At 40.0% G+C, this 18,209-nt stretch overlaps 1 protein-coding gene across 14 annotated transcripts in view; it reads right to left on the bottom strand.

Moving 5' to 3' along the window:
• The window catches only part of ARHGEF28 (Rho guanine nucleotide exchange factor 28), a 110,956-nt gene that overhangs the window by 61,620 nt on the left and 31,127 nt on the right, over positions 1 to 18,209 (bottom strand). For 10 of the 14 annotated variants that reach the window (XM_088054290.1, XM_014252385.2, XM_088054292.1 and 7 more), the window contains one exon: positions 16,567 to 16,639. The exons of 1 other annotated variant lie outside the window; for it this stretch is intronic. In XM_088054290.1, the coding sequence (XP_087910416.1) occupies positions 16,567 to 16,639 (73 nt within the window). Of the gene's footprint in view, positions 1 to 11,037; positions 11,099 to 11,586; positions 11,721 to 12,626; positions 12,674 to 16,566; positions 16,640 to 18,209 lie in introns of those variants that run through there. 3 more of the 14 variants (XM_088054302.1, XM_088054300.1, XM_014252384.2) reach the window with 3 other exon arrangements.

The raw sequence follows: 18,209 nt of genomic DNA, 5'->3' as shown, positions 1-18,209 counted from the left end.
GAGAAGCATTTTTTCTAATAATATTTAGTCTGCACAGTAATTTCTCCTTCACACAGTCACCAAGTTAGACAGTGAATCATCAGGATTTTGTAGAGCTGGCACCTTTACAGCTCTGGTCTAACCTCACTGCAATGCACAATACAGCTAGTGACTAATTTACAACAAATCTTCCATTCTTACACAGTCTCCCTGAACAACTCGTAAGCAATTAGCATTCAGTAGGAGCTCATTATCCCTTCCCCCAACATCTTTACGCTACACAAACTACATTTTTTTCAAACAGGCTTATATGTGGCTATACAAGAGGTAATACAAAAATAACATGTCCACTGTTTCTTAACCAACTCCAGCAAACATTTCTTTTAGTTACCCCACAATGTATGTGGTTTTGTATTCCACATAAAGGAGGAGGGGGAATGTGGATCAGCTTAAATGTCAGGTTTTGGAAGATGATGACATTTGAGCTTGTTAACATTCCTTACTTCACTTCAATTATTTTTCAGGCTGCTAGGGTCTGCAGTGCTACGTCTGTATTATGTTTCAAGTGATTCTTTGATCCACATTTCAGTCAGAGATAACAATGTATTTTTTGAAGAAAGTAATGCAATTCAAATGCAAATTTAATTCAAAACCCGTTAGAAAAATATCCATCATATTTTCAGGGATAAAATAATTATAAAGCCCCTCATAAAGTGCACAAATTACATAAAACACAGTTGAAGCACATCATTGTTCTGCCCTTCCCTTAACTGAAGTTCTGCCAGCTTTGTTAGGCCTGAAAAGAATAATTCACCCCAGACACTGGAAGACTTAGACTTTCACTTTAAATATTAGACACTCACAGAGACTTTGTTTGATTTATATGTATAATTAACAGCCCCAGGGAATTACAGAAGACAATGGAAAATACAGGGAGGATATAAATCCATGCCTTAAGCATCCACTTCAAAATATCTCCACTGCCTGGAATGTCAGGTTCAAATTGCACTGATAAATCCCCCAGGCATACAGGAACGCAGGCACTGACAAACTCCCACCTGCACACCACCCAGACCACTCGCCTGCCTCCCACCATGGCCACAGTTTGAGAAAAGGCTGGGACAGAGAACAACAAGTAAACCCTTCCCAGATGCTCCAACAGAGAAGACTACCCCTCTACACAGCAATTTTCCCTACACCAGGCTCACTGGGTATATTTAACCAGAATAAAAGTTTTCATTTCAGACACACACAAGTGGCAGTGTTCCAAAGGGCAGTTTAAATTTAGAGAGCTGTTTTAAAGTTCCTCATTTTTCAATTTCATCTATTATTCTTTTGTTCTATATTATATTCTTTTGTTTTATATTATGAGAAGTGGTAAATTTTGATTCCTTCTACGGTATCTCCATTTGTGCATCTTTTCTGCAAATCTGGCTTTTTTCACTTACAGATTCAGCTAAAAGAACAGAATTCTTTTCTCATTGGTCTTACTGGACTTCTGTTTAGTCCAGGGAGGGGTAACTAGAGCTGAACAAAACACTCACCATGAGGAAATGCAGCCAATGTATTTAATGGCATTAAAATATTTTACATGCCGAGACATTTACTTTCCTGAGTGACCTCTGTACACTGCATAAATGTTTGCACTGACTGCTCAGTTATTGCCTCTCCTCCCTCCCTTAAAAAAAGTCACATTCATCTAACATTCTAACACAAATTAGTAATTAATAATTTTTCAGCAGCAGCCCTATTACATAATTCATGGAGAATCAAACAACTAAATTTCTGTAGTAATGAAACCTTGATCATAAACTCCTGCTGTTCATCATCTTTTTTTTTTTGTCTAAGTACTTAGGCTTTTCACCTGCATACTGCAATCTCTCCTAAACAGGATCTTGCACAGGAATTTGTCAATCACAGTCTGAAAGTGCAGATAAATTATCAACCTTAACCCCTACTTTTGAAGGGTTAATTGAATATCACTCACATTACTTACTCTGTTTGGGCCTTATGAAAGGCTTCTTTTTCCTTATTTGTAAAACTCCTTTATGCAACCATGAAAGATGTCATGCTGATCTTTGCCACAAAGAAGGGCTTTGCCCTACAGTCTTTGACTAAAAATATTTTGTTTCTTGCACTTTGTAGGATGATCCAACCCACTTTTCACCTGCCACTCCTTCTTTCCAAAGTAGAGGCATTTGCAGGCAGCTACCACAGAGATCTGGCTGCTTATGAAATAAAAGGTGCTCTTAGCTGGAAAATATTAACCTCACTTTCCACTGAAAAAATATTTTTCATTATATATACCAAGGTGAAGATAAAGAACAACTGTGGGGGTTTATGTGTATTATCTAAGGCTAACACTTCTGACAAATAATGTAATGCCTTAAATTCTTTCAACCAATGCTTACCAAAATACATTCATAAAATCTAAATGTTTTCCAGAGATAGCACAGTGTGTTCTCTATTGTCTGACCATTCCTGTGGCTCGTGGCAAGACTGAAGGAAGCAAAGGAATGTCAGTCACCACATCCGCAGACTCCATGCAAGAGCACTGTTTCCTCCCTGCACGTGCAGTGAACAGCACTATGGTACAGAGTGGGTGGGCTGCCTCTCCCCAAACACTGATAAACCACAGCTGGCAGTTCTCTCTCTCAGTAAGAGCAGAAGGGGACAACCCTGATCCACTACCCCCTCCCCAGATGGAGAAGGGACATATACAGCATGGAAAATCTGAAAAATGACTCCACAAACAGAGCTGGAGAGAGTCAATTTTGAACACAGGTAGGATGAGAGCTGCCTGAACGAAAGTTCTGCTAAAAACATCCTGTTCACTTTGCTCTGGGAAGAGTCTCCCCTGATATCAACAATGCAAACAATTTCCCCCAGCTTGGTTCTGTCTCAGGCCCAACAGAGCCTGCAATCCTTTCCCAAAGTACATCAAAGCATCTGACAAGATATAATTATGTAGAAAGGGTTAGGTGATCTTCACCATTGGTCTCACAGGCACACCTGGCTTCCTTACTTTCTTCACTCCATTGTTTTTATTAATTAGAGCATATCTTCCCACAGAGAGCATCAGACAATGTTCCTAGACAAACTATATGCTTTACCCTACATTACACTTAACAAGACTCAGCAAATATGAATTGAAGGCAACTGAAAGGAAAACATTGCCAGCCAGATGCCAGGCACCAAGCACCCTCCATCTGTAACACTCAATTTGCCCACAGCTGCAATGCAATGGCTATGCAGACTGTGGCTGTCAGCATCCTCATAGGTCTTGAAGGATGGCTTGTCACAGACATTAGTTTTGCCATTTCACTTCTCTTCTCTACTGAAGACCGGGGTTTTTCTTATGGACAGGAATAGTTAGAAAAGCTTTGCCACATTGCTATTCTGTCCCTCACCCTTTCCCAAATCATTGATGAACCAATCACTGAAAAACAAGGAACCAAGCCCAGACCCTTGAGATCTTAGTTGAAAACCTCCTCCACTTGTTCTTACTATCCTCCTTATTGCTAAGTTTCTGATTACTAATAATTAATTAATAAAAATATTAATTATTAATTCAGGCATTTGGTTTAAGGAACTGGCTCATTATTGTCATATTTTGCAAACAGAGGTCTCCCACAAGTAACACAGCAGTTTAGGATTTAAACTGTTCAGCAGTGGATTTCAAGTGGTCCAGGCAGGCAGTCACTGCCCATCATCACCACCCGATGTTATGGCAGTATTTGGTGGATTCCATCTCCCTCTCCAGCACTCTGTGGCAGCCTACCCACACTGCATCACCCATAGGGGATCAGAGCTGGGAAGGGCAGGGTACAGGGCAGGGGAAGAACACAGAGTTTCTTGCACTGCATGCTTTTCTTGCAAACGGAATCACAGAACCCCAGGACAGCTGAGGTAGGAAGGGACCACAAAGGTCACCAGGTCCAATCTCCCTGCTCAGGCAGAGTCATGCCCGAGCACATGGCACAGGATTGTGCACAGATGGTTCTTGAGTATCTCCATTGAGGGAGACTCCACACCTTCTGGGCAATCTGTTCCAGTGGACAGTCACCCACACAGTAAAGTTCTTCCTCAAATTCAAGTGGAACTCCCTGTGCATCAGTTTCTGCCCACTGCCTATTGTCTGGCACCACTGAGAAGAGCCTGGTCCATCCTTTTTATACCCACCCTCTCATAATCTACACACATTAATGAGGTACATGTCTGTTTCCCATGCTTTCAACCCCAATGGGGCCACAGGTTTCAACAGGGTGAAGGATCATAACCATTCAGCATCACAGAGCCTCTTCCTCCCACTACAAGTTTAAAGCAGCAGAATTTGCACTCCCAGAAAAGCGCAGCCCTCAGTGAATTAGGTATCAAAGCTAGCCACATTCTGACATGAGATTAAAAGGCCCTGACCCCCAGCCCACAACCCTCCTGCTCACATGTTCCACTCATGCTCTATTCTTCACTCTTCCATTCAAACAGCTGATGACAAAACACATCCATTTTAGAGACCTCTTTTACCATAACAAGTAGATCACCTGTAGATCTTGTGTAGACAGATAACAGCTTTGCACAAACTGCACTAGTATTCCAAGATCTTTGGAAAACACTCACCATATTGAGTTATTGAAGGGCTCGATATTCTTACAAAACTTAGGCAAGAACATGACCTGTGCCTAATACTGACTCAATGTAGCTCCAAAGAGCCCATGGGCACACACACTGCATCATCTTGGGTTTTATCTCATACTCTTCATGTTGCCCAGTTCACTCACATGCTGTTAGAACTTCACAGCATTCCTCCAACTCAGACCTTTCTGATGTGTGGTTCATAACCGATGGTAGGTATTTACTTTTTTATCCTTTTTATAAAACACCAAGATCACTCCTGGGTAACAAGCAAGCTCGGTTTAGGGTAAGAAGCTCATTAATACTACTTTCACATGGCAGCGGTCAGTATGCCCTGACTCTTGAAACAACCAGTAAGCAAAGTAATATGGAGATAATTTGCCTAAATGAGCCCCTTGTCCGAGATCTATTCAGATCAAAAGACTAGCTGGGAAATACAGAACAAATGTGGGTGGAAAGCTCATCGCTTTTTTGCCCAGTATCCTGATGAAAGCTCCTTGATGAAAATAAGAGATTATTTGCAAAAGCTGGAGGACTAAAGGATTGGTCTTCTTTGTTTCAGCTCCATGGAGGCCTGTGAGAGTAGGAAGGGAGCGTGCACATTGCCTTATGTGAACGCAAACCAAAGTTTAACTTGGACCTCTCTTCTACTGAAGTTGTGCCAATGACTTGGTTATTGAGTCTACACTCACACTGGCAGACTGTGATGCCAAAAAGTTCACCAAAGACCTACCTCATTAAAAATCCAATTTTCTAGGTTTCAGGGAAGACTTCAAGGAATGGCTGTCTCTTGAGGAAGGGGAAAGCTGAGAAATGTTTTCTTGTGTGCACTCGCAAGACTACAGCTGTTTTCTTCACAATGTATTTCTGGGTAATATTTCACATTTAAAGAGCAACTTGACATTAGATACATCCCAGATTGCTCATTTATGTTAGCATTAAATGAAACTGGTCAGAAGACAGGCTGAAAAAAAAGATTACTTAAACATCAATTTTTAAAAGTGCCTTTATGAAGGATTATTTTGTTGAGCAAATTTGTTTGAGATTTTAGGTAGAGGAAGTGAATAAGTTCTAGGAAGCCAGAAAGCATATGTTTGTAGCTTGTTGATCCCTCGCTCCCTTCTTTCCTTCCACACTTCCTTCCACACTTCCTTCCCTTTGAATTATAATGCCTCAGAAAATCAAGAGTGAAGAAAACTCCAAGCAACAAGAACAAGCTTGTTTCAGTGTCTAATGCTGCTCCTTACAGATTTCTTCCTAGCTTTTTAATTAAAATCAGTCCAGGTTCACATCCCAGGAAAATCTGACTTTCGGCATCTTCTACAGCTCTTAACTATTCTGCAGTCTTCAATATTGCATTGTTTATAGACACTCCAAACAAATATTAATATTTTTATTTACTGAAATAAGTTACTGTCATGTTTAAATGTAGTTTAAAGTTTGTTGCTGGCAGTACTGTGACAGACCAACCCCAAGGTATATCTCTAGTGCAAAGAACCGTGCAAAACTTTTGTGAAGTGGAAAACACAGCACAAAGATGTCAAAGCTGCAACCCAAAATCCCAGAGTGCAATTGCCACCATCATTAGCTTCAGTCATAACTGTGCAATTTTCTTCATTTGTTTTTTCTCTCTGCAACTTTCAAATCATCTACTTTTTGACTAAAAATTAGGGGTTTTAAATCTTCCTTTACCACAAACTGAAGTTCTTTGGCACAACCAGTCTGACTTTTTGCATATCTCAAGTCATCCAAGTACTGTAGTGCCTCTTTATCACCTTGCTTTCTACAGTTTCTGAGAAAAGATAAGTGATATACCCGAAGTCTTCTTAGAAATCTTTTAAGGAGAGAAGCTGAAGCAGAAGTCTGCAGGTCCTGAACTAGAAATGCTATGCTGGATCACTCTGCCTCTCTCAAAGCATACATAAAGCAAAGATAGGATGGAAAGCTGCTGGGAAAGTATAAAAAAATGACCACAAATGGAAAAGATCTGCTCAGCTTGAATCAGAGGACTCCTGTAACTGTCTCAAATAGGCAACACTTAACACAAAACTTTCACTCTCACCTATCAGTAACCATACAATTATTTCTTGTAGTTCCAATGTCAAAACAGGCACACTTAACTCCAAACACTTCCAAATGCAAACATTCTTCCCTAAAAAAATCCAGAAGAAAACAAACACAAAAAAGGAGAAAAAGATATGATGACAGTAAGTACAAAAAAATAATAATTTTACAGACATAACAAAAACTGCACAAAGGTAGAACTCCAGACAACAGGACTACGCTTTTGTCTATCTTGACAAAAAAAAAAAAACCAAAAAATATCTCCCACTTTTAAGTCTTACCCACCATGGTGAGGAAATCTAATCAAAGAAAAGAACAAAACAGCAACACTGAAAACAAATTTTTCTGCAGATTTTAGTATAGGCCCACTGGTTTGCAGAAAAGAAGATCATTATGGCAATTATGTTCTTTTCCTTAAACTGGTCTGTGGTTAAACGGGGATTTCTGTGGAATCATGAAAATCAAAGGGTAGACTCTACTAGAAATATTTTGTAGCTGCCTGGTCACAGAGTGAACTGCCAAAAAATTTGGCATCAGTAATTTTATGTCAGGCAAAACATGGTTTCTAGGGGTTTTTCATCACTGGTAGAGCAAACAAAATAGAAGCGATAGACACCACTAAGTTGCTGGCAATGTAAGAAGGAGATCATGGAAATTATTTTGAAAAATTATCATCATCATCCCTCCCTGAAGTTTAGGGGGAAAACCAGGTGTATATCCTTGGAAGAAAAACTGGGTGTTTGGGTCACTTTTCTTAATGGAAAAGAGAAAATTTTGCAGCTTTATAAATGTCCCTGTGAACATCATCTTCCCCAACCAGCTATGAAAAACAGGAAGGAATCAAAAACGTTTAAAAACCCATGCCCTGCTCGCAGTGTTACATGCCCAACAGTAACAGCATACAGCTGTTACCTCCTACACTTTCTCCCATAATGTTCATGGTTGCTGACTCTGAGGATGACAATGCCTGGCAATAAAACACGTGCATACTATTGAAAAGAAAACAAAAAAACCACCACTTTTTTTTTTGCTTTCCATTTATTTATTTTATTCATTCTCCCCAACCAGATATTGGTTTTCTCTCAATATTTCCAGCATGTCTACCTCCAATGAAAAAAAGAAAAATGTGCATGGTGGGGGTGGGGTGTTGGTTAATTAGTTTTGGGTTTTGTTTAGCAGTTTTTTCTCTTGTAAACATAAAACAGATATCTAACAATTTGTAAAGGAGACAGACAAAGGGGAGAGGACACTGGCAGGGGTGACTAGCACTGGAGTATCTCCCTACAACCTCCTGTTAAGCATGACCTAGCATCCTGTTGTGCCCTACTCCTATTCCTTCCATTCTTAAATAGTGCAAATCCAAAACTCATCATCTTCTTGGCTTCCTATTGGACCATCACACTCCCTGGACTGATATCCCTGGGGCTCTCCAGACATCCTGGAGGATGACAAACACCTGGCACAATAAAAATTGAATTACAATTCTCAAAACCAAACTACAAGAGTCACTAGTAGACCTCGTGCCTAAGGCAGCCAGGTCCCAACCCAATGATGAAGAATACAGGGAGCAAGGAGACTTGGTGCCCTTTTAGCATCCTAAATGTTGAAAGCACTTCTGCAAAGGCACTTCCCAAACTTTGAGGAGAAAGAGCCATAATGATCAGTATGCTTGAAAGGGATGTCAGAGGAAGAACACAGAGAGCAGGAACAGGAGAGCCCTTCCAGTAGCCACTGCTACTTCAAAGGTCCCTTCCAATCAAAAACATTCCATGACAACACTGATTTTTGGTAGAGATTTCTAAAGCAAGAACCACATAGAAAAAGAAGAGAGAAATAGATGTGGGAGACTTTGTAGCCCCATTCAAAGAGCACTCACATCCTCACTATTACAAGTCCTCTTTGGTTTACACATCCAGCTACTAGTGAGATTCAAGAGTTTGCTTGTTTCTGCTCATTCTTTTTCATTCAATCCCCCTTAGCTGTTTCCCTCTTCCCCACTGACAACTATTTGATTTTCTCCTCTTATCCCCCAGTGTGTGTTTTTCCTGCCAAAACCACTGCCATTTAACAGCACTGCCAAGCAAAAGGGTTTTTTTAAGAATAGTTTAATACAATTCAGGGTAAGAAAAACTATTATATTTAGCAATATGGTTAAATGAGTCAGGTTAGAACATATGCTGATTTTTACACTCAAATAAACCAGTAAACTCAGCTTTGGTTGACTTACAAATTTCTGGCTGTCACCAAACTCTCTTTCCATCTTTCTTCATCCCTCCCCACTTCCACTTGCACACCCAACAGTCCATTCATTCCCTAGCCTGCAATTCAACCCCTTCAGACCTCACACAAGGTGCTCACCAGAAGCCCTTCAGGTCCTGCTGAGGTCAATGACAAAATCCCATTGGATGTCTGTGTGATGAGTGTTTTGGCCAACTTGAGTGCACAGCCCAGAAATGGGCAAGGGTAGCCCACAGTCTGGCCAGCAGCAGGTCCATGCTCCAGTCCTTAAACAGGGCAACCAAACACTCAGTTACAGAGATTTCTAAAACAAGTAGAAGTGATTTCACTGCAGCTTTTCCACAAGCAAGTCAACTTCTTAAATGAAGTGTGAAGTAATTAAGATATAGGGGGCAGCAGAGGGTTGGTTCTTTCTCATATAGGCGTTACAACAAGGAATTTTTCTTAATTTAATGTAAGATGGTCCTGTGCTTAGGACACTTGACATACGCACATGCATGAGCACATATATATATATGTATATATATATATATATGTATATCTACTCATTAGAATTTTACTTTATATGCAAATAAGATGCCTAAGAAAGTTTACTTAAATCAAATTTTAAGCACATAAAACTTATCTAAATGGTATACAAATTCACCACTCTTTTTACCCTCTTAGCTCTAAAAATCTGCACTACCTCTCCCAACTGTATGAACTGTGGCCTAAGTCGCTTGCTTGCTCTTCCAAGAGGACTCAGGACGTGATGCCCAACCAAACATCAGAGAATGAGCAGGTCTGAAGCAAGAGGGCCTGCCTTCTGTTTCAGCTGTCTCGAGCAATGCTGTGTGAATGATGTCTTAGAAGGAAAAAGCATTTCAGAGGGAAGAAAAAGAAATATCAGCTATCATTTCAGGGTGGAGAACTTCTACTTTGTCAGCTTCTAAATTACTTTATGTTCTGTCCAGATGGTATAACTGGAAGAAAGACCAGACCAAATGTGGCTTTCAAATTAACAAACCATAATCACTCTCCAGTGGCTCCACACACTCCTACACTGAGATGCAGTCCAATGCTTTGGTCTTGCTTGACAAAACAGATTTGAACACATGGGCACTAACATCCCACATACCTTGCATTTTTGAGCAAGCCAAAGAGTGGTACGGTGTCCTATTCTCAAAAGCACTGAAGTTAGAATGACTGTGAATATTAGGGTTTTTGCTACTAGTCTCAATTCCCCTATGGAGCTCTCATATTCCCTGTATGGGACAGTGAGACAATCATTAAATAGCTGAAGTACAGGTGTTTGGTATGACAGTAACTAAGACAATAGATAGATGCTGATTTAGTGAGAGGTCATAGAATAATCTGCCAGCTTCTTATCTTAGAACTGTCTTTGAGTTTATGTCAGCTCATTTCCCTCTAACATATATCCCCCCTGTGCTCATCTATCCTGTTCCTTTCTGCACACACAAAGTGAATCTTCACTTTGTACCAAAATCTGTGTATGATTTTGAGAATGCCTCCATTTGGGCTGCTCTTTCTGAGCTCAGCACTGGACCACAGGCCAGTGATGTCAGGTTGTCAGTCTCTGCCTGGCACAGAGACTTAGCAGAGCTTAGTTACTCATCATATTTTCCTACTTGCTGTGCTTTTCACGAGCCCATATTTGCATACTGCTCTTGTAGCTTTCCACAAAGCTTGAAAATACCTTTCCAGTGGAGTTTCAGTCTCTAAACGTGCTGTCCAGCACAACTGGCTATATTCTCCTACCAGGCCCACAACTCACTATGGCATGTAAACATTTCTACAGACTTCATGCCACCTTCAGTCACATATATAGCTTCAGTCACATATGTTGGCTCTATAAGATATTATTTTCAAGAAGGTTGTTCCTACAACAGCTAACACATTACTGAAAAGTCCTGGTATCACAATATTGTTGGGTAAACGACCTACATATGCTAGAGACAAAAGAGGTTCCCTCTCTGACATAGATGCAACTGGTTGATCTTTCATCAATTTATTCTGCAATGTCAACTACCTTCACATCTGTTAAAGAAGCTGCCTTGTGTGTAACTGACATGACATTATCTATCAGTAGATTCTGGGAAGTCAAAATTTTTAACTCTTTCTTACCTATGCCCAACAAGACACAATCTTCATTTTCTTTAGAAGGAGTCCCAGGGTCTCGGAAAGGCTAGAAACAGAAAAATTGAGCTCTGTCTCTGGAGACAAATAGTTGTATTTGTGCTCAGTTACAAACTCTGCTATACACTTTCATAATTCAGTTCAAACACTATCCAACAGCAGCCACTTCATTTTAGCTATTCTCATAAATGCAACTGATATGGCATGCTACTTCCATATCCAAATGAACCCTAAGGTTTCAAATCCTAACCGTAGTCACAGAAGAGACCAAACTATATCTTACTTCCCATGCAAACTTCGATTTTCAGCCTGTGTTTCTCTTACAAAGTTTAATTGTGCTCTGTCTAGCCTATGTACAGCGCTCTGAAGAAAACAGCAATATTCTCTAAGATTAGAAATATTTCTCATGCCTGGGCTGTTCACACCTGTAGAAATTGCACCGTTCAGTTCATTCATTATAGATTTATTATAGCCTTTCTGCTAGATCAAGAGACAATCAATATGGGACCAGAATCTTTTCCCCCCAGCAAGACTCACGAGCTGAAACACTCTGCTCCAACACTTTCAACATAGACTCCAGAATGTGTGCATACTGAAGATTTAATTCTGAGATGTCACAGATGACAATATCAATATGTGAGTTCCAAACAAATGGGGAATCTTCTGCACAGCTGGCAATAAAAATAAAAAAAACACAAGCAACTAAACAAAAAAAAGCCTAAAGAGGTCGCCACATTTATAAAAATTGTGTCAGCTCAGCAATATTCCACTACATTCAAATGTTATTAAAAGAACCAGAAACAAACAGTAGTCACTTGGTATTGATAGCACTTTTACCGGATTTACCTGGTTTGACCAGATTTTGTTTCTCTCTATCTAAATTATTAGCGGCATACCCACTGAGCTACTAATCAAGCTCCTGTTTTAAAAGGTATTTAAGAAATACCAAGACAAAGATTTTCCAGTTTTGCAAACAAATACATATAAAGAAAAAGCAGAATATAAGACCAGAGATCAAACACAACTGACAGAAATACAGTTGTAATGACACTTCTCATATATTTTGGTCTCTCCCAAAAGCTGTTTAGATACCTCCAAGTAGATAACAATGGGAACTTGCAGTATTTTTTGCATCAAGTATTATTTCCATTTACATCCATTTACAGTTAAGGACTCACAGTTACCCACAAGGTCTCTTCTCAGGAACTTACTCCTCATGTAATGAACTGTGCTGTCTCAAAGATGAAACTTAAGCTAGACGTAAGTCTGGTGCTGACCCCAAACTGGCAGCTGCAAGATCCCTAAAGGCACTAGGCTTCACCATAAATATAAAAACTTTCTCATCCAAAAGCAGAGCTTTCAACCCAGCTTTCCAGCCCACAACTACATAACAAGTTCTTTCAAATAATAGTCATCTACACATATTACTATTCCTGCAGCACAGAAATAGCAGGAAATGTTGCCTGGCAGGCTAGAATTTATTTCTTAACTCTGGTAGGTGCTCAGCTAGGCATGCAGAGGTTGATGCTTCTCAGGCTAAATAAAGCTTAGCTATTTGTAAAAGGAAAAATCTGTACCTTTATATCATACTGGGACAACCCGTCAGATGCCAACCTCGCAGGACCTGCAGGAGCAAAGAATGCTGCCTTTAATAACAAGAAAATTTGGTTTGGGTCTGCTTTGGTTTCTGCTGCTGGTCTCTCTCCTTTTTCAAATAGGAAAGGGGACACAAGAAACAGGCAGGCGAGCCAGAACAATGGACATGGGCAGCCCATGCATCTCCCCGCAGGGGCGATCCCGTGGGCAGCATGCAAGCTGGATGCACAACAAGTGCTGTGTTATTGTCACAGTCATGTTTGGGCTGATTAACCCCCACACACTCAGAAAATCCACAGCTCCAGGACTGTGCCTCACACCAATTCCACAGAGCAGCTGAACTCTGCTTTTCTTCTGCAGGGATGTCATGCATTTTCTGAAATTAGACTTTGCATTTTTAACCTGAAAAGTAAAAAAAAAAAAAAATCTTCACTTCTGTCGCTCTTTTTTTTTTATTTGGTTGGTTGGTTGGTTTATATTTTCTTCCAAGGGATGTGGAGAAGGACACAGCAAATGCCAAAAAAACACCACAATTAACCACCTCCCAGACTTTTCAAGTTTTGCCCAAACACAGCCTGAAGGACTACTGTGAAACAGCACAGAAGAGTAATTTGGATACAGGAATGTAAGTGAAGACAAGCATCATTCATGCTTCCAGGAACATAATTACTTAGCAAATCTATTTTAAAATAAAATGAAATTGAAATGATATAGACAGAGCCATCATGGTAAATATGCTTAATTTTATACTGGATCTTTCAACTCTAGGTTCATATCTGTTCTCAGATACCCTCTTCATTTCTCCAGCTCCAGCAAACAGTTAACATAAGTATGCTACAACAGTCAGCATAAGGTGCCTTGAGGTATATGGAGTTTGGGGATCTTTACTCGCATTATATTGAGCAAAGTATACACTCAAGTCTTTTAAAAAAGTGTTGCAATCTTTTAAAAGTTCTCATCTCAGGAGAAACAATCCAAAGACAGCTGCCTGTTAGCTAAATCACACAATCCTCAGCAATAAAGAAACCCACCTGACCACCAGGTCTCTTGGACACGAAATTCTGGGATGCAGTTATGGACCAGTTACAACTTGTTGTACCTGACCTCTGGACACTGACAGGAGTTAGGAGTGGGTCCATGCTGATCAGTACCCCAGTCATCCATTTTTAATTAATCCACATTCTTGAATTAACCTCTGGCAGCACTCACATATGTATCTTCCCCTGCACTCTAATACAGCGCAATCACAGAGCACAAAATCCCTGGTGCTGTCAAACTAAGCGTTCCAGACACCACCTTTCAGCTAGTAGGAACAGACTATTTCTTCTGTAATTAGAAGTGCAGACACTTACTTTAAAGCTTCCATGAGAAGATTTTTTTTTACAGTGTTGACACGCACTTGGCATTATTATTCAGTTCCACAATTCTCAGAAATAAAAAGCCATTTTCTCTAGATTATATATACTGTAGCAACAATTGGTTTATCTTCCAGATAACAGTATTCAGTCAACCCATGGGCATGGAATTTCAAAGTTTGAAAACAGAAAAGACAAGCACAAACTATAAAATTAGCTAAAATACCACCTATTTCACTTTTTGTTCTGCATCCTGTTGGGATAATGTATCACTCCATATATTTGAATTAAAGTTGCTTTGGGAGATCAAGCTAACAGCATCGCCTTATACTGACCCACTGCTTTCATATGATGGCATTTCACAAGAAGCAGCACACTGCAACCACCTCTTGTTAACAGCTCAGGGCTTCTGATAGCATTGGGTTTTAAAGGTCTGTTGATCTTGACTTTAGAAGTGAGTAGCTACTACTTCTTGGAATGGCAGCAGTTTTAAAATCTGAGGGGGATACTTTCATGCCATGAGTGTGTCAAAATAAAGTCCTGAACTTAGCAGACACTTTATAAAGGAGTTCAGTGCATGCAGCTCAGAATGTAGTAAAAAGCACAATCCTTTCATATAATGTTTGCTTCCAGGAGCAACAATTTTAACTCAATCTTGAGCAAAGTTCTTTTGATCGCCTGAATGCTGGCAAATGGAAATTGCAAGACAAGCCACTAGTCACCAGTAAACCCCACCCAGTGATTTTTCATTCTTTTGATTCGGTGGTTAGAAAACAATCTTCCTTACAGAAATAAGGTAGCCAATTAAATATTGAAATATAAGAAGATGAAAAACATTTGCTGCCTAACACTGAACACACAGTAGTTACAACTTCTCATGTCTACAGATAGATATCACAGAGCATAAAACATGCACGCGTGTTTACTACAATCTGTGTTGGTCCTGAATACTTAGCAAACATGGCATGCTCTTCCAGGTGTTGAAATGAAATTCATTTTTATTTAAAAAAAACAGGTGCAAAGTAACTCTGATGCATGAAGGCACAAAAGTTTATAGATTCCATTGAAAACACGAATAGCTTGGCATGCCTATGCCAAGTATCTCTGATGCTCATCAGAATCCAAAATGAGAGTAGATCTCCTGAATTGGAGACTCTCTTGTGCTCTCTCTTGGCTGTGAATACCCATTGATACTCACATTCTGCTCATGCAAGTCAGACCAAGTTGAAACTGCTTTTTGTGAAAAACATTAAAGTAATCATCACCTACAAGTGACACTGGCCAAGTGACCACCACATACAGCACTGCTAATGAGGGCCATTCACTTTCTATCCCCAAGGAGCAGCGTAAAGATCACCCTAATCAGAGTACAGCAGCACTCAGCTGAACACCCAGAGTAAATGCATTTTCACATCATGTCACCAAGGTCATTCACAAACCCCGTATAATAAATTCTCATTTGCACTAAAAATAACAGATTATGTAGCTTGTAACTGCTAACAACTGCTTATTACTTCTCTGCAAATTCAACTTCTAATGGGAGAACACTTGTTGCCTGAAGATGAACAGAAAAACTGGGTATGAAACTATTTTTTCAGCACTAGCAATGGCAGCATACACATTTAAATACCTGACTGTGTCCCTATTTTACCCATTCATTTGAAATTACTAGCTGATGCCACACAATCTAGTCTCCATCCTCTCTTCACCTGGTCCTGGTCATGGTCCTGTCAGCAGTTCTTGCAGATGCTCACATTTCTGCTGCCCTCAAGTAAGGTTGTCTCCAGCAGACACTGAAGAGCAAGACCAGGCCTCTCACAAGGCTCTCAGTTCCCAGCTTGTTGCTTTATCCAAACATAAAATGCCAGCCACATAAGCAAATGGACAACTGATAAAGACTTTCAACTCATTCCTAAGAATCACATATAAGTCCCCAAGCCTCACAATTCTGACGCTGAAGAATAATCTTGTTTTGTGATTTTTCTCTTCAGCTCCAAGACATACTTGCTCTGAGGTACACAGGGAGGTATTTTGGTAGTGAAAGAGTATTTTCACCTGCAAGTGCAGTTCCACAATCATTGCAGAAGTAAACTGCTCACCAAAATAGTGAACACCTAATAGAAACAAATGAGGATTTTTAAGAAGTCTAGGCTGGATCCCAAACCTACCCATACAAATCATTACTTTGCTCTTATCATTATTAACTTACTAGGCTTTACTGGAATTTTACTGGAGAGTTCGTTCAGGTAAACACTGCCCTCTCCTGGAGTCACCTGACATTTTTCTGGCTCTTGAAATGGAATCGGTTAAAGCTTTTGCAGTCACTATAAATGCAATATTTTGTGAACAGCTTCAGTCTGGCATTGGAAAACCAATGCTCTGTAGGGAGTATCATGATTTACAAAACTCTTGTAATGTATGACTTACCTATTCCACTGTTCTCTACTAACAGGTCTCTAAAACCATATGAAACATGATCTTTCTGAATAAATAAATAGCGTATAGATCTGTGCCAATTTTCCAGAGCCTTGAAGGATTGCAACATTATGGAATAAAAAAACTGTACCTTCTACAGAGTGTGTTGTACTGCAGGGCATTTTTGGACCTTCCACTGTCTCAACTTCATTTGAATTAATACTCTATTGAAAAAAATATCAAAATTACAGTAACTGTATTTGATACCCATGATCTTTATCTGAAAACTCAAGAAAAATATTGAAGACTAGCAATCACTTATGTTATAAGCAATGCTAAAATGACTGAGAGAGATTCCACAAGGAATATTTTATTGGCTACCTTCCAGAGGAAACTGACAGCAATCCCTCAAGAGGGAAGCCAATAAAATATTTTTAACTACAAAGAGAAATCACCTCCTGCTTACAATACATAAAAGATCTAAAGGAACAGATTTACCATTTGCACCTCACTGCTTCCAGCCCTCTTCTCTATGAGAAAAGAAGCACAACAGCTTTGCACAACAGCTCTGTTCAGAAGTATAGCTTCTGTTAAAAACATCCCTGTAAAGCAAGCAATTCTGATGAATAGGCAATACAAAGAGAATAAGCTAGGACTAAACACCAAGTACATGATAAAGCCAGTCTGGAAGCCAAGAGACAGTCTCCATGTCTGCAGCCCTTGACAGGCTGCTCCCTCACTCAGATATACATCAACTATATCACTCCTGCTCAAAAGGAAGAGGGGGCTGGGATACAGTCTCCTATTTTAGAAATTACTCTCAGAAATTAAAAACAAAGTGGAAGGAAGAAGGAATGGATTCTTTTGTGTCCTTTCATCTGCTACTCTGCTTGCTTCTAATCTTTCCCTCTTAGTAGACTGCCTGTGTATTTTCCAACTACCAAGAGCTGCAAACAAAGAAAAGACATGGTAACTGGAACACGAAAGAAAAGCCAGGGATGACCCTGGGCTGAATACTGCAGCCAAACTAATTTGAAAGCCATGAAGTCCCACCCCAGTGGGGCAAGTTGCATTTTTCCCCACTCATCTCTTGCTGTGTTTCCCACCCCAACACCTGTCAGTAAGAAAAAGTCAAAACAAAGTTAGGAAAATATTAAATCTGTCCATCACCAGGCAAAAAAAAATACTCAATTGATCATAAATTTGATCATAAAAATTTGTAGTAATTTTGGATGATTATCCTGGCTTGCCTTTTCTGGTTTCTTTCATTACTCTGGCAGAATTTCAAATGTGTCCATCAGTCCCCAGATCTCTCTTCCTCTCGCAGAGGACCTCTGCCCTGCACTGGCTGTGCTGCCTCCTAAAATAGCTGCCTCCTAAAAAGCAGCTAAGAGAGCCTCATGGATCACCTTCTCATGCTGCCTAGGTCTCCACTGGAGGTGCACAATGAACCAACCACATTGTCCCACTAGTGGGCACCACTACCACACAGCAACCTCTGCCCCAAGAAGGTCACACAGAATTTAAGCAATTCCACTTTCTTTCTCAGCAATTTCAGGTATCTCCCCCATCTCTGTTGCCTAGCATGGCCACAAAACCTGTGGGTTTCCACTTTTTGAACTGCTTAATGAAGGCATAGCTCCCATACAAGTGGCTTTACCTTACTGACAGCTTGTTTTAACTTTTCCATTACTTCCTTAGGCTTCTAAGGAATAGAACAGGAACTGAAAGAATCAACACAGCAGAGAGTAAAGAACATACTTCAAAAAGATTATGCTTTTCTTGCATGAATAG

The sequence above is a fragment of the Pseudopodoces humilis genome, chromosome 4 (assembly GCF_049639895.1).
Source record: "Pseudopodoces humilis isolate 2021_Gansu_Grassland_sample_001 chromosome 4, ASM4963989v1, whole genome shotgun sequence".
Lineage (NCBI taxonomy): Eukaryota > Metazoa > Chordata > Aves > Passeriformes > Paridae > Pseudopodoces > Pseudopodoces humilis.
Note: the sequence above shows the minus strand (reverse complement) of the source record. Positions and strands in the feature narration are given on the sequence as shown.